The sequence below is a fragment of the Acomys russatus genome, chromosome 29, assembly GCF_903995435.1.
Source record: "Acomys russatus chromosome 29, mAcoRus1.1, whole genome shotgun sequence".
Classification (NCBI taxonomy): Eukaryota; Metazoa; Chordata; class Mammalia; order Rodentia; family Muridae; genus Acomys; species Acomys russatus.
The window spans coordinates 6,350,744-6,373,676 of NC_067165.1; the positions used below are offsets into that span (position 1 = coordinate 6,350,744).

A 22,933-nucleotide genomic window follows, 5' to 3' on the forward strand; every position below is an offset into this window, starting at 1 on the left:
TGCCTGGCTCCGCCCCCTAATGCTGGGGTTACAGGTTTCATGCTGGGCTTCCTTGGCAGCTTTTACTTGGGGTTTGGGTTTCAACTGGGTCTTGGTGCTTGCACAGGAAGCCTCTTCCCCACTGAGCCATCTCCTCCACCTCTGCTTGGAGCTTTTCATGCCTGTTTACTCTTGCTGATCTGCCTGGGGTGAGCAGACTTGCGATTAGGGCCCTGTGAAAGGCTTTTTGTCTCCTTCTGCTGCCTGCCTCACCTGTCTTCTTCCCTGGTAGGGGCTGAGCAAACTGGTCCTGGTGCCCTTGTGGTTTGTACAGTGTCAGCTAGTACCAGCCCCAGCCCTGGGTGAGGCCCTTGAACCCCAGACTGTCTAGTATAGGGATTAAATAATTCCTAGCTCACGGAAAGCACCAGAAGCAGTGTGGTCCCATGAGTCCATACCATTGGTTGGTGGTCACACAGTGTGGAGCGCAGTCATGTGGTTTGTGATCAGCACTTTCTTCTTTTCCTTCCCTCTCCCCGGAGCAAGGGTCTTTCCTGCCCCTACAGTTCTGTGCTGAGCTCTTTCTCCCTCTTCCTGGAAACCCAGGCCTGAACTCTTGTTGCTGTTGGAGAACTGTACTATGTTGCCAGCTCCACAACCCCAGGATCTCAGTCCCACCCTAAGACCCAGGAAGCTGCACTTTGTGGTGACTTCCGGCAGGGCCTGGGTAAAGCTGTGATCTTCCCTGGGGAGGGTTTCATGGTCCAGTATTTGAGCCACTGTGGGCAGCATTTGAACTTTAGCTCCAGTTCCTTTCCAGGCCTAACTAGCAATCCCAGCCTAGCTCATGGTCGCTTGGGAGCACAGCTGTGAAAATCCTCCTCAGGCCTTCAGTGAGGCCAAATCCAACTCTCAACATTTTGTAGCTGAATGAGTCTGGGCAAGGTACCTGACTTCTCCGAATACTCTAGCCATCATAAGTGGCACCACCACAAACTATCTCCAGGTGACAGTGGGATCCATTGTAGAAACAGAAACAACAGGAACAATCCTTGACATCTTCTAGACCTGTCTTCAACCTGTCCCTGAGAGATGGCCTCCTGTACCATACTGTTGAGTGGGGTGTGAAGAGCCAGAGAGCCCTCAGATTTTCTTTTTTCGTGTTTTGTTTTTTCCAAGACAGGGTTTCTCTGTGTAGCCTTGGCTGTCCTGGGCTCGCTTTGTAGACCAGGCTGGCTTCGAACTCACATGAGATCTGACGGCCTCTGCCTCCTGAGTGCTGGGATTACAGGCGTGCATCACTGCACCTGGCCCCTAGAAAGATTTTTTTTAGTACCCCTCATTCCTGTGTCCCCAGGCTGGAACTTACTGGCCCAGTTTAATTAGATTGAGTCCTTCCAGGATCCTTGTTAAGAAATGAGCGCAGAACCTCAGGGACCCATAGTGGGTGGTGTTCAGGTGAGGTTACATGTCTGACCCTGCACCACAGTGTGCCCAGGAAGGGAAGGACACTGGGCCCTTCAGAGAGGAGATAGGCCTGCGATTGGAGTGTGACAGTCACCTCTATGCCTGACCTTACGGAGATGTCTCCGTGAAAGCCCCAAGGCACCATGTGAGCAAGCTTTGGCCCTTGAGTAGGGAATCGGCTTCTGGCTAGCACATACAGGAATCTTTCAGCAGGCAGAGGCAGGGCCTAGCACCTGGTAGGACAGGGAACCCACTGACTGTCCACTGCTCTCTCTGTTTTCAATCAGTCCTGCCTGCCTGCCTTCTGGTTCCAGCTAATTTAGGAGCCCTCGCTTACAGAGACCTCACTCAAGCCTCCCCTAATCCCTTCCTCTCTACCCTGCCATGGCCCCAGTGTAGGGACGCTCTTCCCCCTGAGGGTCTCCATCTCTCTGACCTCAGGGTGGGGCCTACAGACTGCATTCTCAGGCGCTGCCTCCCTCTAACAGGACTGACTTCCTGAGGGCAGATGTGCTGTGCCCAGAGGCAAAGGTGGCATCCTACAGAGAGCTTCCTAGGCAGCAGTGCCTAGGTCTGCGATGGCCTTGGCACAGCACATGAGTGGAGGTAGGGGGACTCAGGCTGGAACTCTCCGTTCCCTGTGCCATCACCTGTTGTGGTCCCCGAGATCCCTCCCCCTGCCTGTGACCTGTCAAGTCCATGCCCTGCCCCGCTCCCCCCCCCCCCCATTTGCCTCACTCTCCCAGACTTCATGGTAATATGCCCCTGTGGTCTGTCTTCTGGGCACTCTGAAAGGGGCAAGTGTGTCTTCCTTCTTGCCTGCCCTTAGGGATGTCAGTCTCCTCGGCTGACATTCAGAGCAAGACATAGCTTAGCATGCACCTGTCTCCTCTGAAGCCTCCGGTCTCCATCTAGTGCCCCAAACCCGAGGACTGTATTCCCAGTCCATTCCCAAGCGAAAAGCTCTACCTTCTCTCCCACGCAGTCCAAGCCTACTTTACCTGTGAGGCCACCGTTTCCGGGGCACTCTTCTGACACACTTTTCGCCTCCCATGTTTCCCTCCATTTCTGTCCTTGTCACTCTATACTGTGATGGTCTAATAAGAGTCTATGGTTCAGGGCTGGAGAAATGGCTCAGTGGTTAAGGGCACAGCCTGCTCTTCCAGAGGTCCTGAGTTCAATTCCCAGCAACCACATGGTGGCTCACAACCATCTATAATGTTATCTGATGCCCTCTTCTGCAGATAAAGCACTCATATACAATAAATAAATCTTTTAAAAAAAGAGTCTATGGTTCTGCATGTATATGTGCCCCAGGGGTGGAGGCAGGGGAATGCCTGTGGTGGAAGGGACATTAGTGTAAGTAGAGGGTGACCCTAGGCCTTGCATATGCCTAGTGCCTACCTCTTGTAGTATGTCTGCTTCCTTGGCACCTGGGGTTGGGCGTAGGGTTTCTGAGAGTCCCATAGAAGTATGGAGGAGCCTAGAGCCCCACGCTCCTCCCTCTAATATTCCCTGAGTTGGGTTACGTGCCAAGGGCCCTTCCCCAGGATCACTGGCCTCTGTTTCAATGTTACCCCCTCCCCCGCAAGCTTCAGCTTCTGCCGCTGTGGAGGAGTGGGAGGATCCGTGACACTCCCCCCCCCCCCCAGCATGCTGTCCCTGGGGTCAGACCAGAGCATCCTCTCCACAGGGACTCTCACAGGTGGGGCCAGCAGGCGGCTCGCTTTTCTGGTGAAAATTATGTTTGCTTGTTGCTTGTCATTGCCAAGTGATACCCCACACAAGGGTGACTCACTCGGTTCTGATCCGCTCAGAACTGCCTCCGGGTTAAAAATAGCAGTCTCACATCTCAGAAAGCCCTCAGTCCCTGGACACTGAGCCAGCCCTCCTGCACCCCCACAAGCCCCGGCTGCTGCTTCTCGTCCCCGAGCTCTGCAGCAGGGCTTCCCTGGGAAGGCAGCTGGGCATGGCTCACTTGAAAACAGAAATGCTGCTCTCTACTCCACAGTTTGGAGAATGCAGAGGGAAGTAGAGCCTAGTGGGAGGTTAGGTATGTCTGGGCATCCTGAGTGCTGTGTAGAGGACCAGAACTCCCGGCCACTGATACAGACTCTGCCTCCAGCACAGCCTGTAATGGCGTTTTGGTTTCCCTACTCTCACTCTGCTCAGCTCTTGCTGAGCAATTCTGAGGAGACTGTGTATTCCTGATGGGTCCACCAGTGATTCTGTTGCTATTGGTACTCTGCAGAACACTTATCCACCAAGTCCTGCTGTGGCCTCATGACTCCCAGAGGAAGGCAGCATTGAAACCCTAGACAATGTCAAAGACACTGGCTATCTGTATCTTACAAGGCTTCACAGTGGGCCAAGCCCTTTCCATGTGTGGTCTTGAAGCCCATGATAGCCCTTGGGAGGTGTGCTGTACCCATTTTACAGATAGGAACACTGAGCTTGCAATCTCATCATCCCTTGATGGCTAGAGAGAAAGGAAGACAAGAGGGTGGCCATGCTATGGTCACAGTGGCTGTCAGGGGCATTGCTGGGTAGCCTGTCCTCGTCCTCTCTGCAGGTCCACTCTGTCACTGTCCTCATCTGTAGGGACCATGGAGACAGATGGAAGAGGAGGGGGAGATACAGGAGGAATGGAGAGGGGAAGAGAGTGCTGGGAAGGCAGGGAGAGGGGAGGAGGTCCATACACCATTGCTACTTCCTCTTTGGTTCTCACAGTTTGTCTGCATCGATTCCTGACAGATGGAGAGAGGGGAGAGCTGGTGCCAAGAGGCTGTCACCGCAGGCGGGCAGAGCCGGGGGAGGGTGCTTTGTGTCCATGGTTTGTGTAGGGAGGAGAAGCAGCTGGTGGTCTGGCTGCCTGGCCTCCTCAGAGCTGGCTCCCCAGGAACTTAGGGGTGGGTTACGGGTGGATGTTGTGGGGCAGGAAAGTGGGCAAGGGGTGAGCCTGCCACCTGCCTCGACTGGCTGTGCTCTTGCCCCTACCCACCGAGGACAAATGTTGCTCTCTTTTGCTGGATGTTGGGGGTAGCCAGAGGGCTCTAGGGGCTGGCATTGAGCTGTGGTCAAGGAAGGGCCTGGAGACGGGAGGCCTTTGGATCACAGAGCATTTGGGGGGGGGGCTCAAGCAGAATGCCTTCTGGGCCAGAACTCAATACCTTGGTGTGCTATTCTGGGTTTTATTAAGCTGCCTTCATGGCTGGAAGCCCCTTGCATTTCTTCTAGGCCCTGAGACATTTGCAGAAGTGGGCAGTCCTGACTTGGGGTTGACCTGGTCCCTTTGGTGTGTCTTGTTTCTTTAGGGTGGTTTCAACAGGCAAGAATGGCTCTCTCAGCTGGGTGGTGGTGGCGCACACCTTTAATCCCAGCACTCGGGAAGGCAGAGGCAGGTGGATCTCTGTGAGTTCAAGGCCAGCCTGGTCTACAGAGCAAGTGCCAGGACACTTATGGCTACACATGTCAACATAGAAACCCTATGTCGAAAAACAAAATAAATAAATAAATAAATAATATCTCCGAATGGCTCTCTCCCAACCCCCTAATGGCCATACAGGGTCCAGTGGACACTTGTTACTTGGATGAGTGGATGGATGGATTCTTTGCTTGCATAGCTTCTGACATAGAGCCACACTCCCTCACGGTGCAGCTCTTTTTGTTGGTCCTGAGGCCTCAGGGGTCCCAACCTTCCACAGGGCCTCTGGCTTTGCTTACTCAGACCATCTCTGTGAATCCAGGGGCTCCCGTGAGTCTGCCCAGTTTCTTAGTGACCCCTGGCAGGATTGGGTCCCCATGTTGGGTCTCCAGGTTGTTGGCAGTGGTCTCTACTGAGCCCCCACCTTGTGTTGGGTCGTGGAGCAGGGACTGTGTGTGCTGGGGCTTGTTGAGGGCCACTAGTCTAATAAGAGTTCCCAGCGCTTTTCTGGAGTAGAAGCTGTTTATACTCCATCCTGTGCCTGGACAGGTCTTTGGCACCAAGTTCCAGCTGGGTAGTTTCTCACCAGGAAATGAGGACTGAGGGCCCAGGGCCCCTCCTGTTTCTGGGAGCCAATGTGTGGTCCCCAAAGCCCTTAAACTGACAGGTGATTTGCTTAGAGTAACCCAGGATGTAATGCAGGACTAAGGCCCTGGGCCTCTTTCTTGGGCCCGGGCATCTTCTCATTAATATTAATAATGGCAGTCATTAATGATAAATTACAGTGTGTCTGCTTCATGCCAGGTCTCTGCTGGCGTCCTGGGGCCAGCCACGGGGAATGGAAGATGATGGTGTCAGTCTTGAGAGCAAGGGATGTGCTTTTCCCTGGATTCCCACCACTGTTGTCTCTTTCCCCAGAGCCTGACTCACACTGGCTGGGTACTCGGGGCGATGAGAAAGCTCCGTTAAGCCTCAGTGGCTGAAAGCCCACTTTCGTTGGATGCCCGTTCACTGTCCAAGAGTACATTTTTCCTTCCTTTACCTTCCATTATCTTCCATTACCAAGTCATTCCACACTGTTGTCATGCCTGGGCACAACCCAGGGTAACCCCCAGGGCCTAACCTTTCCCCCTGCAAACTTTGGCTCTTTAGACTCTTCAGGGGACTCCTTTCAATGAGTGTAATGGAAGGCTGAGGCCCCTCCTTCCACCCACACTGTGGCCCACTCTACCACAGTCACACAGCATGAGAGTTGAGTGGCTCACCTTCCCTCATAAGGTCAGGATGTCCTGGCTGCACAGTCAGGGCTTGGTGATTTCCCCACCTTGGAGGACTGTGAACTGATGGGCACAATGTACAGTGGCTACTTAGTGGCCTTACTCTGTGAGGCAGCAAAAGGTGGGGGAAACTCACCTAAGGTCACGTGGCCTATGAAGGGGTGGAGGCTGGGATCGAGGCTTCTGGCATCCTGCACTGACTCAGACTTCAAGACCCCAACCCTCTGCCCCTAATCCTATGTTAGAGACAGTCTCCTTTTGTCCATCGGTATCTCTGAGAGCCCCTGCTGAGCCTCTCACCTCCCACGTGAGCAGGAGAGAGCAGGCCGGGGCTTGGGTACAGGATATGGGGTGTCCTCCCCACCACCACCTTAGGTTGAGGTCTGTCACAATATTAATGTTAATTAAGCCTTGTTATCCAGCCTCTGTGCTTACGCAGGGCTCCTGACAGCCGATTGCTCATAACTGAGGCGGTTAAGTTTCCAAAACATTCAGAAGCAAAGACCACGGTGGGAAAGGCCTGGAGGGTGGATGATGATGCTCAGTCCTCCCTCGCCTGCACCCTCCCCCATCCTCATGGCCTGGCAGGGGTGGTGGGGATAGAGAGGGTGAGGGGTTGGCTCCCTGGAAGACTTAGGTCAGCTAACTGTTTCCAGGTGACTGCCTCACTGGAGTGCAGAAGCTCAGGGTAGGGAGCTTAGCGGCCCTTCTGCCTGGTCCCTCAGCTCTGCCTCACTCCTGTCTAACAGCAGACTGCTGTGCACGAACACATCCTCTTCAGAGTCCTCCCACAGAAGTGCACAGGCTCTGTACACACTAGGGCTCGGCAAAGACAGCTGTAAGCCTCCAGTCCACCCCAGTGCAGTGCAGTTTGAGGGACCTGCCCCCTCCCGCTCCCCAGCAGGAACAAAGCTCCCCATGGACAGATGAAAATAAAGGAATGCCACAGTGTAGTCTTTGCCCATCCTGAGTTGTAGGGGCAGATGGCCCCTGCCCCCTTGTTAGCAAGGTGATGGGTGGGGCCTCTGTGAGGTGCAATGTGTCCCCTCTCTCTCTCTCTCTAAATCCTGCCGTCTTCCTTGGCCTCTGGCTAGGCCATGCCTGAGACATTTGGAACAAATCCAGGCCTTGGGTACCTAGGATTTTTTTTTAATTAATTAGAGCATTAAATGGTAGCCCGGTGGGAGAAACCTACCATCTGGCTGTCACAGGAGAGGCAGGCAAATCTCTGCATATTTTTCTGCAGTGTGTGAGCATCATAGGAAGCCACCTGTGCGTGTGTGGGTATGTGGCCTGTGTGCTGCAGCATGTGCACAGTGTGGCATGTGTGTCTCAGTATGCTTGGTATGTGGGGCACATATGAGTGTATAAGTGGCTGAGTGTATCTCTGTGCACGCATGCTTTTCTGCATGTGTGCCCACCATTTGCTATGCCTGAGGGCCTGCATGTCCATTTTAACATACTTCCTGGTGTGTGGTCCAGGCTCAGGCCTGGCTTGTGAGCAAAGTGAGACAGGCTGGGCTATATGCCCAGTGGGTCTCTTGAGCCTTCCTGGCAGAGGTGGTAGTCACAGACTGTCTGGGCAGAAGGCAAGATGGAGACAGGGTTGGCAGGTAGACACGGGCATTGGGAAGGGGGCAGGAATCCTTGTGCTTTGTTTGACAGATGGGGAAACCCAGGCCTGTCCAAGCACAGAGCCAGGGTGGAGGGACAGGACTGGAGCCCAGTCCCCAGACTCCCTGTGGTATTTTTCTGCTCCACTAGGCTCTTGCCTTGGCTAGCAATTTGTGCCTTAAGCATCTTTTATACTGTTAGATTTCCATGGTGGCTCGGAGAAGTTCCTGAAAGAGTACCACTCTTATTTTCAGGACTGACCAGGATCACATTCTGAACTCCTACTGCAGCTCCTGTCTTCTCATTCCATAGAGGAGGAGCCTTGAGCAGCTGGAGAACACGGGACCTAGTAGGTCTACACATTTGCTGTGTGATCTAGGCTGATCTTGTCCCTCTCTGAACCTCAGGATAGTTGTAAGAACTAAGGAAGGACTGGAGAGGTAGCTCAGTTAGGAGAGCGCTTGCCTAGCATGCACGAGGCCCGTGGTTCTATCCCCAGCACTGCATACATCAGGCATGAGAGTGGAGAGAGCAGGATCAGAAGCTCAAGGTTATCTTTGGCTACACAGTGAGTTTAAGGCCAGCCTGAGCAACAAAGTGATCTGCTACAGTGTCTCAAAAAAATAAAAAAAAAAAGACTAGACAGATAGATAGATAGATATCTAGATAGATAGATAGATGATAGATCAGCACTTCCCTAGCTTGCATGAGGCCTTAGGTTCATTTCTCAGCACAAAATTAAGAAAGCCTATATGCAGGAGGCTCTGTACACCTCCAGGAGCAATGAATTTGGTGGCTGTCACTCCATAGTCAGGGCCAAGTAACCTGCATGAGGTCACACAGCCAGTGAGAGGCAAGTCCTGGCTCCCTTAACCTGCTCCTGGCAGGAGGAAGACCACAGCAGGCAGTAGACTTAGACTCTCAAGCTTCCGTGCCAGGAGGAACTGGCCACTTGAAGGGAAGACCAAAGGGGATGAATTTGTTCTGGAGAGACAGGCAGTGCTCGCAGGGTAGGCAGCTTCACCTCCGTGCAAGCCACAGCGGGGCCATTTTCCTGGGCAACAGGAGAGGTAGAGGGGCTGTGGTGTAGGCCAGGGGCCTGTGAGCAAGGGAGGCTGTGCTGGGCGGCTGGCCTTTCTCTTCGCCTCTGCTCCCTTCCCCGGCTGGTGTCTTGCTGAGCCCTATGCTGTAGCCCCTGGCCACCAATTCTGCCTCTGCTTGCTTGCTCCCTGGCTGGCGTCTCCCTGGGGCCAGTGCTCTGAGACAAGGTCCCCCAGAAATCTCCCCCTTAACTTCAGAGATCATCAGTACCTGGCAGGTGGCTGGCATACAGTAAGCACCCTTCCTCCCCTCCTGGTTCTTTGGCTTCAGTAGAGACCTGAGACTCTCCTGCTGAGTAGGGTGAATGAAGCTGGTCCTCTGGGATCCTGTACCTGGGACTGAAGGTGCCACAGGTGCCACAGGAGGCACGACAAGGGGAGGTCCTAGCAGCCTCTGCACCCAGCCCTCCTGGAGTGAACCTGGGGATCATCTACCCTGAACACTTTGCCAAGCAGACCAGTGGCAGTGCATGGGCTTGTCCCCTCCCCCAATCCGTGCCCCCTCCCCCAGCCAATTTTGGCATAGCTGTCTCCCAGGTAACGGGGAATTTTCCCTCACTCCCATCATTAGGGTGCCAGGGCAAACAAACAGTGTAATCCAGATGAGCCTTGGGCGGCAATCACACTCTTTGGGGGGGGGGGGGTTCTTTTTTATTTCTAGCCGTTTTGAGAAGCTTGAGGTAATTGGTATTCCACACAGGTTAACAGCGCCACTGCCTCCTCAGTATTATGCCTTAATTTTCTTTATCGCATGGCAAGTTGGAATGAATCGCCTGCTCCTGCCTTTTTTCCACCGAAACCTATTACCAGCCTGTCTGCTGGTTAAAGTCATTTCGTGGCAGCTCTTGGCTCCTTGCCACTTCCCCGAGAATCTTTCTGACCAGAGCCAAAGAACAAGGAGGGTGAAGAATCCATTTGTACAAAGTGGGGGTCTCCCGTTGAGAACTTATTTCCCTCCCTGTTCAGGGGGGACAGCAGTCAGCCCCCTTGCCTGCACAGACCGGCCATATGTCAGTGGTGGTGGGAACGGGATTCCTGTGCCCGGGGTGGGGGAGGGGCGGCGGCGCCTGCTGCTTCTGGCACCTGCGGTAGATCCCGTGACAAGAGTTTCTGGGGTTCCCGAGCCATTGCCTGTGAGAGTCTCTGGGAAGCTTCTGTGCCTAGTGCCCCCACATGCTGGCCCAGTGGGCCTGAGGAGTCTAATTTTGTGTCTTGAGACTCTTAAGATTTTTACTTTGGGATATGAAGAGTTGAATCTGTGGTTCTGTGGCTCTTTTGTGATTCTGGAGGGGGTGGGGGGGCACGTTGTCATACAGAGTTTCTGCTGAATGTCACTGAACCCAGAGCTCACTGTTTGGCTAGACTGCTGGCTGGTGAGCTCTAGGGTTCCACCCTTAACCCCGTAACCCCTCACAGAGTTCTGCCTGGCTCTTTTTCTTTTTTAATGTGAGTGCTAGGTGCCCAGAGTCAGGTCCTCTTGCTTGCACAGGAGGCTCTTTCTCAATCCCGACACTCCCTTGGGTTGCACTTAGTTTTGTCATGTTGGGTCTTGCTAAATTTTTGTTTTGTTTTGTTTTGTTTTGTTTTTTTCAAGACAGGGTTTCTCTATGTTATCTTGGCTGTCCTGGACTCGCTTTGTAGACCAGGCTGGCCTCGAACTTACAGCCATCTGCCTGCCTCTGCCTCCCAAGACATACCTTGGAAATGTCATCTCAGGTTGGCCCCAGCTTCCCTGCCCATAAAGTAAAGAATTGGGCCAGCATTTTATCCTGCCTGCCTATAAGGGCCCTATGTAACCTGGTTTCTGTCTAGTACTTCATGGGACCTGAGCTGCATGGCATCTTGTCCAGCCGAGCCCTCAGCCATTCCAGAAGTGAGGCAGCCCAGCTCCCTCTCAAGTCCCAGCAGGAACGCGTCAGTGGTGAAAAGCCTTGGCGGGACGATGCAGTCCTGCTACGTGACTCCAATATCCATGTCTCCTCGAAGTCTCTCCATCCCAAAATGTTAGCCCTGTGTTGATAAGCTCATCTACCATTGTACAGCTTCCTCCCGGGGCCTTGTCGGTCATTGTGGCCCGCACAGCGGTGGCTGAAGAGTCTCCCTAGACGCGGGAGACCTGGCTTAGCCAGCGTGTAGGACCTCAGTGAGAGGGAGAGCTCTGTCCCTTTTCTCTAAGGTCCAACTGAAGTCCCTCTTCAGGCAGCCTCCCCCCCCCCCGCCCCCGACCCCTTCCTCTCTGCCACTGCAGCTTGTTTGCAGTGTCCATGTCCTAAAACTGCTTCACTGGGGGTGGGGGTGGGGGCGGGGATAGAGATGGGACAGAGATGTCCTATGTACCCCTGGCTGGCCTTGAGATCCACCCACCTCTGTCTCCTGAGGGCTGTGACTAAGGGTATATGCCGTCATGCCCAGCCTACCATCCTTGCCTCTAATCCAGCCCCTTGTCCTTGTGCACGCTGGGTTGTGGCTGTTCATTCCTCTGGGGTCCTTCTTACTTCAGCTTGCTGTACACAGCGTAGGACCATTTGAGCTCTGTAGAGTTTTCCACTCACCTCTTGTGTCCTCTAAACAGCTCCCCTACTGTTCCCCACTAAGCTCCTCGGTTGTCCCTGCCTTTGGGGCCCATTGTTTCATCCCTTGGGTACCTACCTGAACCCTGGACTCAGCCGACCTTGCCACCCTAACAAACACCTGCCCTTCCATCCGGAAATTGGTGCTGCCATGCTGGCCCCACAGCTGAAAAACTCCCATCTGTCCCTTTTACTGCCACCTATAGGCACTTGGAGCAAGCCCTTGAATTGGGCTCATGGACAAACTGCCTCTTTTCTCCTCTGATGACTATTGGAGGAGGAGACTGAACTGCTGGAGGGGACTTGTCCAGAGAAGCCTCCAGAAGCCAGGGGCAACCTGGAGTAGTGCTCGGGACTGCCTCAGCCAGGCCTGGCTTTATGGACCTCCCCAGACCCCGTAGAGCTTATCCACTGCACTGGACTGGTGAGGGTGTGCAGCCCCCTGATCCCGGCTGGGGAAGGTGGGTGAGCCTTGTATCAGCATGTGCTGAGCCTCTAGGATGACTTTCCCAACCCGATCCTGTGTGATAGAGGCCCTTCCCTTGATCTTCCCAGGGCGGAAATTGTGCAGCACACAGGCCGATCCCTGTCCTGTGTGGCACTGCATGGCAGCGGTTCCCCTGCACTCCTGGGAGCTGGCCTATCCAAACTGCCAGGGCTGGCGGGGTGGGGTGGGGTGGGGGTTATGGGGTGGGGTAGGCTGAGGGGGGGTAGCAGTCTAGGCCAGGAATCCACTGGTTTTTGGCCTGTCAGGTAGGGGCATTGCCGGACACCATCATACTGGTGCTTGAGCTGCTGTGATATGGAGGAAGAGGCTATCCGGGGAGAGAGGAGGGCGGGCCAGTGCGGAGCTGCCCATGTCAAGGTTTCTGATGAGAAGGCTCTGGTTGACTGTGGCTGGGAGTGATTGGGGGAAGCAGGTGGCCAGTAAACGGCGTAGTAGATTCCCGAGCCCCTCAATAGTCCCTTGACCGTCTTCTGAGGAAGAGAAGGATCCGCAGGACATGCAAAGATGCCTTCCTGGTTGAGGGGTGGGGCTTCATTTATACTTGCCTCCCAATACCTTCAGCCAAAGCAGCATAGACAGTCAGGACCTGGGCACCAAGCCACACCTCCTTCTGCCTGCGTTGCCCTGGGCCTGCGTAGTTTGGGAGCTTGGAGCTCATCTGTCCAGTCTGTCACCCCATTGATTAGATCAAGGCACAGAGAAGGCAAAGGCCCCAGAGCACGGCCAGGATCCCGCAGGCTGGGGCTGGAGATAGCCCAAGGTTAACCCTGTTCTCTGTAGAATATGAGCCAGTAGGGGCCAGCAAGAAGACTCAGTAGTAAGCAAGCCTAATGACCTGAGTTCAGTCCCTTGGATCCAGATGGTACATGGAAAAGAAAAACTTATAAGTTGTCCTCAGACCTCCATACACGCCCAGTGTCATGAACACAGGCACGCTGGCACGCCCCTCCTCAAGCCTGCGGAGGCCCCTTGCGTTTGGGAACCTGTTCTTCCCTCCATAGCCCTCCTGATGGGAGTAGAGACAGCTCTGCTGCAGTTCAGAAAGAAGGCTCTAGATTGCATTCTAGCCCCACTCTGCCAATATGCTGAGGGACCCTGGGCAGGCTTAAGGCAGAGTTCCCAGAACAAAACTTGGCAATCAGTGCCAAGGAAGCCAGGCTACAGAAGCCCAAGGAACCCCGGGGGCAAAGGAGTAAGGGATGGAGTGACAGGCCTCCTCCCACAGGAGGTCGCCCCCAGGCAGTGCTGGGGTCGCAGTGCTGACTGAGTGGAAGATGCCCAGTAGGTGGGAGCATTCCTGTGAGCCCAGAAGCCATTATGGGGCATCTGCTTCCTGGTGCAGAGCCTCATGCCTCTCTGGGGCATACATGCCTCTGTTCCCGGCCCTTACTTCTGGCTAACAGATGTGGGATAGGCAGGATCCAGGAGTCTGTCACCACCCAGATCACCCCCCCCAGAGTCTAAGGACTCTGCTCATCTTTGTGCCCAGTTTAAGGAGAACCACAGACTTCGTAGAGGCTTCAGGTGACTTTTCTGGACTTAGGGAGAAAGGTTTCTGGTTAGAGGAGGTAAGTACCCTCTGCCCAGTGGGAATTGTGAAGCTGGCGCTAGGCAGGACAGTGGGCTAGAACCTCTGATCTAAAGGGCTTTCCCAACCTCGCCGCCTGCTCTCTGGAAGCTTCTATTTTGAGTCTGCCCTGGGTATCCTTCTAGCTGTTTTGCTGGGACCTACAGTCCTAGTGCTGAGTGGGGAGTCCATATTCCAGCATGGGGCTGATGTAATCCTTAGATGATGGTGCTCCCTAGGTGTGCTCCCACGTCTCCAAACAGCATGCATACATTGGGTCTGGGACCTTGCCAGGCACCGGCCCAAGACCCCTGCTAGTCCCATCCCATCCACTTCTCCCTGTGCACCCTAGCCCCGCCCCCAGCTGCCAGTGGCTCAATACTGCCTGCATCTACAAATCACTGGGACAGGAAGATGCCTTTGTTGCCTGTCCCTCAGAGCTGCTCATCTTTCCTGTGGCGACTGGGAGTCCCACATACCCCAGTGAGAGCTTGTACCTCCCTTGGTGACAGCCAGACCGTGGTCGGAGTGTCTGATGGCAACTGGGATGTGCTGGGTCTGGAAGGAGGAGGGGCTGGTTGTGGGAAGCCCTGAGTGACCCTACTGGAGGACTTTGGAACACAGCAAAGGTCACAGCCTCAGTGTGTCTTGAAGCCACTGGTCCAGAGCATCAGCTGGAAAGAGTCCTTAGAGGTTGATTCAGATGAGGAAATGACACCCAAGGAAGAGGCCTCCTGGCCAGTGAGGGATGTGGGGCTAGGGACTCTCCAGGGGAGTTCCTAAGCTAAGGACACTGAGGAAGGACCTGGGTCAGAGAGAGAGGTGTGGGCTCATGTCTTGGCTCACACCCTGCTGGCTGTGACCTTCCTCTAAAGGGCCCCAGTTGAGGATGGCAGGAAGACCCATCTCTTCGTTGGGTCTTAATGGAGTAACATTAAGGATGTCTGCCACGGCCACAGGTCACCAATGACCCTGACACTCCAGGCCCAGTTCCACCCCGTCACCCCCCCACAAGTGTCCCTGCAAGTGTCTCCCACATGGCCTCTCTCTGGCCTCCCAGCCCCTCTATACCTCATTTTGTTACCTCGGTGTTTGGGGATGTTTTTGTTTGAGTCCTGATGTGCCCTCCATGGAATGTGTACCTGTAGTGAACTGGGCAGGAGAGGAGACACCCGGGAAAAGGTGAGAACTTTTATCCACTTACTAGCAAAGAGGACTTTGCTTACGTGATCCGTACCGTGAGGTCTCTGTACTTGGCTCTCGCCTCCTTAGCAACTGTGGGGTCTTCCTCATTCTCCGCAGCTGGCAGGAGAAAGGGCTCAGATGCCTTGAATGTCACCTGCTAAGCCCTGGAACCAGTTGGGCAGCACAGAGACAGGGACCTGAGTTGCACATGCCACTTGATGTCAGGACTCTAGGAACAGTCTGCTGCTAGGGCCACCAAGAATGTGGCGGCCTGAACCCGGGGAAACAGTTCCTTGTGGGGATGCAGCCGGTGCCACCCACTGTCTTCTGACATCTCTGACTGGCAGTGACTTGGAGAGAGAGAGAGAGAGAGGAGAGAGAGGAGAGGAGAGAGAGAGCATGTCATAGCAGCTCAGGGGGTATGGCATTAGAATTAGGACTCCTTAGACAGTTAGTGCTTAGAGAAAGACACGGGGAAGTTGCTTTAAACATCAGAGCCGTGGGATCTATAAACTCAAGGCCTGTGGGAATGTCATATGCCCAGGGAGGGAGGGGTAAGGATTTGAACCCAGAGCTGCTGAGCCAAAAGTAGCTCCCAGAGGGGTTCAGAGTCCCAGAGTTTCGCGAAGGTTTGTGCAGGGCTGTTGAGGGGAAACAGCTGATGGGATCCTGCCTTATAGCCCTGATTTCCATAGCACAACTCCATTTTTACGTTTTCCTTTTTCCGTGTTGGGGTTTCACTTGGAAAAAGATTCCTGTGCTTAAGTGCGAAGAACATTTGTTAGGCCTTGCACCAAGCGGCAGCTCCATGCCAGGACCCACCAACAGCCTGAGGGGGTTGTCTCTGGCAGTGGGTGGACAAGCCTGCAGGCCAGGGCCTCCTGGGAGTGGGGGTGGTGGTGCAGGCTGCTCCAGGCCACCGTCTCCTCCCCCTCTCACTCCTGCTGTGTTGTTGCTGGAGCTAGAGAGCACTCCCAGCCTGTCGTCCTGTTGACTGGGGTGACAGTTTAATAGTAGCTTCCTGGGCTGTCATTTAAATCTGCCTGCCAGGTTAGTAGGCCAGGGGCGGGCTGGCACGCCCCCCCTTCCCCCACCCCGGATCTTCATTCTGTTGGCAGCAGTCGTCTTGGCAACCCCAGGGCCTGGCGAGCTCCGCAGAAGGCTAACTGTGTGGGGAGCAGCCCTTTCATCTCCCCCGAACAGGGTACAAGCGGCCCAGCTGCCTTAGGGCTGGCTGCAGGCAGAGCCAGGCCACCCAGTGCTGGCCTAGGTCTAAGAGGGGGATTAGAAGCTGCTGAGTGAGTCTGTCTGGGCAGGTTCTGAGGCGAAAGCTTTCTGTTCGTGGCCAGGGACCCACCCACCCACCCACCACCCCAGGTCACTCAGTTGCAGTGTTGAGCTCCATTCCACCTTTCTTATTGGTCTCTTGCTCTGCTTCTTCTCTGGAGCTCAGGGGACCAGAAAGAAGACACTCTGCATCCTTGGCATCTACCTCCCTGGCCCAGGTGGCTGTACTGAGCCCTCCCTCAAGCAGCCCCTGATCTGAGGACTGTTTCTCCCCAGTGCTGACTGCCCTTTGAACACGTGTTATTCAGAGTCTAGTAGGAGGGGGCCCCCAGTGAGGTGGCTGGGTACCATTCTCTGCTGGGTGCCTAATGGCCAACCTTTCCTCCCAAGGGCCTCCTCTTCTCACAGGATGGAGAGCTTGCATCACACAGTGTTTCCTGGGTATGGTTCACTGGACTTGCTTTTCTTGGAAAATTAATAGACATGGTGTCCAAAGGGGTTGGGGCGAAGATCTGGGCAGATGGCCACCCAGGCTCCTCTGCCTGTATCTCTCTCTTCCTCAGCTAGGGGCCATTGGTCTATGTGGCATAGCCTTACCATATCCCAAAGCAAACAGATGTGAGTCTCACCGGCTGCTGAATAAGCCGTCCTAGGCTTAGCCAGACATTGAGTGGGTCCCTAGGTGAGCTCAAGGAAAGCAAGAACAAACCGGGTCTGCAAGGGACATTTTGATGCGAGGCAGAGCAAGTTGGCTGCTAGCCTGGTAGCACCCTCAGGCTCCATGGTACTTGCTGCTCCCCAAGCCCCTCGCAGATTCTTCTGGTTCCTCCAGTCCAGGCCTGTAAGGCCTTTCCAGAATGCCCCTTCATCCCCTCACCCCATCCTCGCAATAGGCATCTCCCTCTTTGGGCACAGTCTTCCTCCGATGGCCTTTATCAGGCTTCCTGGCCACACCGTGCAGCCTCCCACAGGCACATGCTGTGACCTTGAGTTGTCACTCGTTGCTGGGACATTCTCTTGGCCGTGAGCAGCAGCTGGCAGCTGGACTATTTGAAGCCACATCTCTGCATAGGAGTTAGTTGTGTGTTGCGCGTGGGATCCACAGGCCGATGACATGCATTGTTTGGGGAAGGACGCCTCTGGGGGTGGTGAGTGGGAGCGCTGAGTGATCGTAATCATTCGCGGGATCACACAGGGGCTGAGAGCTGCTGAAGGGCCCGCTGGCACCACCATCTGCTGAGGAGCACCAACCACCCAGACGGCTGGACCGACACCCCTGTGTCACATTCCTTTTAGCTGGGGCCAGGGCTGTGACTCTATACTCCTCAACCATGTTCCCTTTTGTTTCTCAGTTCACAAGTCCCTAGGACCCTCCTTATCCCATTTGTTCTCCAGAGCAGCCTTGCGTGTCTTGTGAGGCTCAGAGTAGTAGTAGATCCTGAATAAAGTCACACAGCCGCAAGTGGCAGCAGAGTCCCTTTGACCACGAGCTGCTGTCTGATGCTCCCTTTTTGGCTTCTGGTCCTACTATAAACAGCAGTAGCTCCCTGCTTCCTTTGTCCTGCATTTCCCACTGTCCTCTGCTCTTCCCTGGGGTAGGCCCCTCCTCACCACCCCGTGGAATCCCAAGTCCTTTGTGGCAGTCCATCTGTTGCCATGGCACCAGATTATGATGTCGCAGACCCTGGATGACTATGTATCACTCCTGCAGCATGGAGTACAGGGATTCACAGAGGTGGGCATTGTCCGAGGGGCAGACTGGCACAGAGGGACATAAATCCCTGGAAACAGGGAACCACAGCCTGGAGCCCAGCTGGGGGATTGCCCTGGGAACCAAAGCCAAGGCCAGAAGAGCAGGGGCTGCCATGGCCTGCAATGCTCGGCCTCTTCCTGTGGCAGGGCTGAGCTAGCCCGGTTACACTGGAGAGGCCTGACGATGACGCTGAGTTTATTCACTGAGCTTTTTGGCTTTTGTCCTGTGGCAGTGCTACACAGGAAAGCCATATCCCCACTGGTTCAGAGACAGAAGGGGCTTGCCCTCAGTCATCTAGCAAAGAGGTGGCCATGCCAGAGTTTATCTTAGGCTTCAGTGCCAGCTCCTTCCAAGTGATTACAGAAGTCCAACCTTCAAAGGCGGCATAGTCGAGTCTCTGTGCTGAGCGTGACCATGACACCTTAGTTTCCCAGGGCGCAGCTCATCACAGGCCAGGTTTCTGCAGCACACTTCGAGGTACACGGCAGCGGTGTGCAGAAACCTCTGTGCTGGGTGGTTGCCTTGCAGCGAGGTCCCTGAGGTTTGAGGGACATCTATTTCAGGAGCCTTTACTATTCACTTGCCAATACCTTGGTGGTGGCAGGCCTTGCCGGAAGGGATTCACCTTTGGCAGCTGCCACACAGACCCCTGAGGCCCTCCCCCCCTCCTGACACCTACATACCCAACTCTTTGCACATCACTGCCAGGGTAGCTGTGAGGGGTACCTAGGATTTGGGTGAAAGGTGTTGAAATAGTCTGTCCCACAGTCTGCCGTGGGCCAGCCATCCCTGAAGCTGCCATTGCTATGGCTTCCATGCCCAATGGCTTGACATACAGGGAGAAAGCAAGTTCTCCTTTGTACTTCCAGAATACCCAGGAAGAAAGGGTCCTGGGATGGTATCTGGTTGTCCTGTGCCCGGTGACAGTCCCATCACCTTATGTAATATGTTTTGCTCCTTGGCAGGCTTGCCTGTATGTTGGAGTGTTTTGTTCTAGCTGTCCTGGGTTCTGCATCCCCAGGGCAATGGCCTATTGGATACTGGGGCTCTCACAGGCTGCTCCACTTATTTGAGGGGCTTCTCTGTCACATGTGCCACTGTTTGAGGACTGTGCTGGCGAAACCTGCTGACTTGACAGGTTCAGGTCTGCTCTCACTGGCATGTGAGCTCGGGCGTATAACTTCACAGCTCCGCCTGGGATTCTGCCTATGTCAAATGAGGAAATGCCATGCTGTTGTCCCGGGGTTTCCTGAGTAAAACATCCAGCAGAGACCGAGAGAGCTGGGTAAATAGAAGACGGAGGCATCTATCTTGGGAAGATGTGAAGAAAGCTCCTCGGATAGAGATGCCCTGACGGATGCCATGGAAAAGCAAAGCAGACACGGGGTGGGGTCAAAGAAGCCAGTCGGGTTTTCCAGAACCTTGCTAGGCAGCTGGAGGACCACAAGAAGTGGAAAAAATCAAAACAAATCAAAACCCTTAGGCCATGGAATGTGCTTACCAAGGGGAAGGAGCCCTACCCTGGATGTGCAGAAGCAGAGAGGCCAGGCATGGGCATGGTGTCCTCCTGGGGGTCTGTCCTGAGTTGGGTCCTGTGTGGAATCAGACATGGTCGCTGTCGTGGAGGGACAGGAGCTAGAAAAGCCACCCCAGACCACAGGATCAGTGATGACTTAGAGCAGAGGGCATCAGATTTAAGGACACAGGTCAAAACCAGCCCATTGCTGGCCTTTGAAAATAAACTTAGCCTGGAGAGATGCCTCAGAGGTTAAGAGCACTGACTGCTCTTCTAGAGGTCCTGAGTTCAATTCCCAGCAACCACATGGTGGCTCACAACCATCTATAATGAGAACTAGTGCCCTCTTCTGGCCTGTGGGTGTACATGCAGGCAGCCGGGTGTGGTGGTGCATGCCTCTAGTCCCAGCACTCGGGAGGCAGAGGCAGGCGGATCGCTGTGAGTTTGAGGCCAGCCTGGTCTACAAAGTGAATCTAGGACAGCCAAGGCTAGCACAGAGAAACCCTGTCTCGAAAAACCCAAAAAAGAAAAAAAGAAAAAGAAAGAAAATAAACTGGTACTGAAACCCAGCCCTGTGAACCCACCTACTTTCTATGAGGGCTCTCTCTGTCCGCAATAGCAAAGCTGAGGAGCAGGACAGAGCCTCTGCGACTGGAAGCCCCCTATCATCAACACCAAGTTTGCCAGGCTGTAGAGGACGATTTAGAGATGATGGCCCTGACAGAGACTGGAGGTGATGGGAGGCTTCCAGAGGAAGTAACATCCAAGCTTATAATGGGAAAGCAGTGTCTAGAGTGAGGGTATTCGGATGACAGCCTTGCAGAGTGTGACGGTGTTAACAGTAGCTAGGGACCAACAGTAGTCATGGTGGGGCCAACTGGGAAGTCAGAGAGGGGAGAAATGGGAGGAAGACCTTTCAGCCCATAGAGGGGGGCAATCTCCAGGTGGCCGTGAACATCACTTCTGGTCCCACTGTTGTTCGGTGAGAGGTCCAGGACTTGGGCCCCCTAAGTACCCTCTTATGCTAGGAAGACACTGTCTCTGCCAGTTCTGGACCTCTTGACCTGTGGCTACCTACCACGTCCAAAAGACTGTGTCTTCCCTTTCCCTACAAAGAAGCCAAAGGCTTGGAAGGGAAAGTGTCTTACTTGAGAGTTCATGGCAAAGCAGAATAGCCAACGTGCACATCCTGGCCTCCTAGCTTCCTGCATAGTGCTCCCTTTTTCCTGTCCCCACTGCTGGACCCTCAGTCCAAGCCTAGGCAGATGGAGCTGGAGAGATGGCTCAGGTTAAGAGCACTGGCTGCTGTTCCAAAGGTTCTGAGTTCAAGTCCCAGCAACTACATGGTGGTTCACAACCGTCTATAATGGGATCTAGTGTCCAAGCCTAGGCAGAGCTTGTAGAAGCGGGAATGCAGGTGATGTTGATATGTCCCTTGGAGGTCCTGGCATGTATAGAGAGTGCAAGGAGCCAAAGGCCAAGGCTACACTTTCCAGGGTGGGCAGGCAGGCAGCCAAGCTCACCTGCAGGCTCCCTGTTAGGACAGCTGCTTGGTTCTGCCCTTGTCTGAAGAGATGGTCAGTGCCAGGCACCAGGACAACACAGGGAAATAATATGGGGACAACCTTGGGACATGGCATTCTTCTCCACTCTGACCCTTAAACTGCAGTTTCTCTCAGAACTAGGCACACAGGGCAGCTATTAGTTTGGGCCTGGACCTGGCGTCCACATTCTCCCTTCCTGTCTGCCCCGGAGCCATGAGACCTCAGCCTGCGTGTGCACACAACACCCCATTTCTTTCCCTTCTAATTACTGTCCAGACAAATGGCAACAGCTGTGGTGACAGCAAGCACCTGCCGTGTGCTGGACCCCTTGCTCTTCTTCAGCCCTTTGTGTTCTCTCAGTTTATAGTCACGAAGAGGGAATTCAAAGGTTAGTAATGTCCTCAAATTCACACAGATGGCAGGGGCCCAGCAGGGTTCCAAAATCCCAAGGCAGGACTTGAGTCTTCCCACAGAGTTCTAGAACAGGGGACCCATGTGGGTGTCTTGACCAGTAGGCGGTCCGTCTTGGCCACAACTTGAAGGACAAAATCCCTCATTCGTTTTGCCACAAAACCGTCGTCTCCGTTTAGGGTTCATGGTCTTGAGCTCCCTGGGGCTCTTCCAAGGGGCCTGCTTGTGCGGTGGGATATCAACAGAGGCTGAGAATTTCCTGAAGGAGGAGTTGAGAAGAGAGATGGTGTGGTGGGAAGCCATGGTGGCAGCCTTGCTGGGCCTGACTGAGCTCCTGCCTCGCAGACCCTGTGGGAGGGCTGGTGGTGCCCTTTTTTAGGCCGAGCACATGCCAGCTCCCCGCTTGTCACCTGCCCCTGTCTCAGAAAAGCATCCAGCACTCCCCAGACCCCTAATGCTCCTCCTTATCTTTGTCCTACAGCCAAGAGGACCTGCGCAGACAGCGACTTTACCTGTGACAATGGCCACTGCATCCAGGAGCGGTGGAAGTGTGATGGCGAGGAGGAGTGTCCTGATGGATCTGACGAATCAAAGGCCACATGCTGTGAGTCCCGCCCCTCCCCCACCCCCACCTCAGCTTCCCCTTTGGCAGGATATGGGGACATGGTCGGAGGATGGATACTCTGTGCCAGGCCCGGTGGGGAGTAGGAGGCTCCTGGTAAGGGAGCAAATGTCTGTCTAGTTAGGGTTAGGGCCGGTTTCCCGGCTTTCTCCTCAGCTCCCTGCAGCACCGGGAGCTAGAATCAGCCCCCAAATACCGCTCAGCTGTAGCCAGCCAGGGCTCATCTCCCAGGCCCCCTGCTCTCATTCTTGGGGATCTTAATTGTAATTCCAGTAGCACTGACGGCAGCTGGTGCGTGCTAATCATTTATGGCGTGCCACACCTCGCTAAGCTCTTTGTATGGGCGTCATTCCTTTTATCTTCACAGCAGCCTCTAGAGGCAGGTAACCCCCACTTTCTGAATTTTCAAAAGGGGCACTCAAAAACTCCCAAGCTGGGGTGATTTGTCCGTGGCCATCCAGCCAGGACTTCAAGGGCCGGCGGCATCTCTTTCTGTCCTTCGTGACCATCTAGACGATGACATGAGGACGCAGGGGTGAGGTGGCGTGGTAGCTGGCGCTCTCCAGGACTGCCTTCCACCCTCAGGGTCTTGTCTCTCTCGTGATTTCTTTTCTAGGCTCTAATCCTCAAAGCAAACTTAGACCTGGCAGGTCATTCTGTGACATTTGTTAAATTAAAAAGGAGACGGGGAGGGGGAGGGGAGGAGGGGAGGGCCCAGCGGTCCAGAGGCAGAGCTGCAGTACTGCTAGACTGAGACAAAAGGCTGCGGGGGCGGGCGGGGAGGAGCACGTGGAGGATGGTGGGACTGAAAGGGGGAGATCCAGAAGGCCCTCTCTGGGGCCAACATTTGCCCCAGAGGTAGAGGCAGGGACAATGGAGGCCAGAGTCCCATCTAAGGCTGCAGTTGATGATGATAACTGGGTTTCCTTGTTTCCTAGCAACAGAGCTAGCTACCAGTTTCCAAGAGAGAAAGAGAAAGGGAGAACAAGAGAGACCCCTGCCCCAGACAAAGGGCCCCTCACTTCCTAGGCAGCTGCCAAGCCCTCCCCACTTTTACTGCAGGCTCCATCCTTTCCCCTTACCCCACCAAATGCCCCTCCACACTGGTC

The 22,933-nt window shown here is 54.5% G+C and overlaps 1 protein-coding gene across 6 annotated transcripts in view; it reads left to right on the top strand.

Annotated features, from left to right (window-relative positions):
* The window catches only part of Lrp8 (LDL receptor related protein 8), a 70,805-nt gene that overhangs the window by 11,115 nt on the left and 36,757 nt on the right, over positions 1 to 22,933 (top strand). For all 6 annotated transcript variants that reach the window (XM_051171496.1, XM_051171497.1, XM_051171498.1 and 3 more), the window contains exon 3: positions 21,684 to 21,806. In XM_051171496.1, the coding sequence (XP_051027453.1) occupies positions 21,684 to 21,806 (123 nt within the window). The remainder of the gene's footprint in view (positions 1 to 21,683; positions 21,807 to 22,933) is intronic.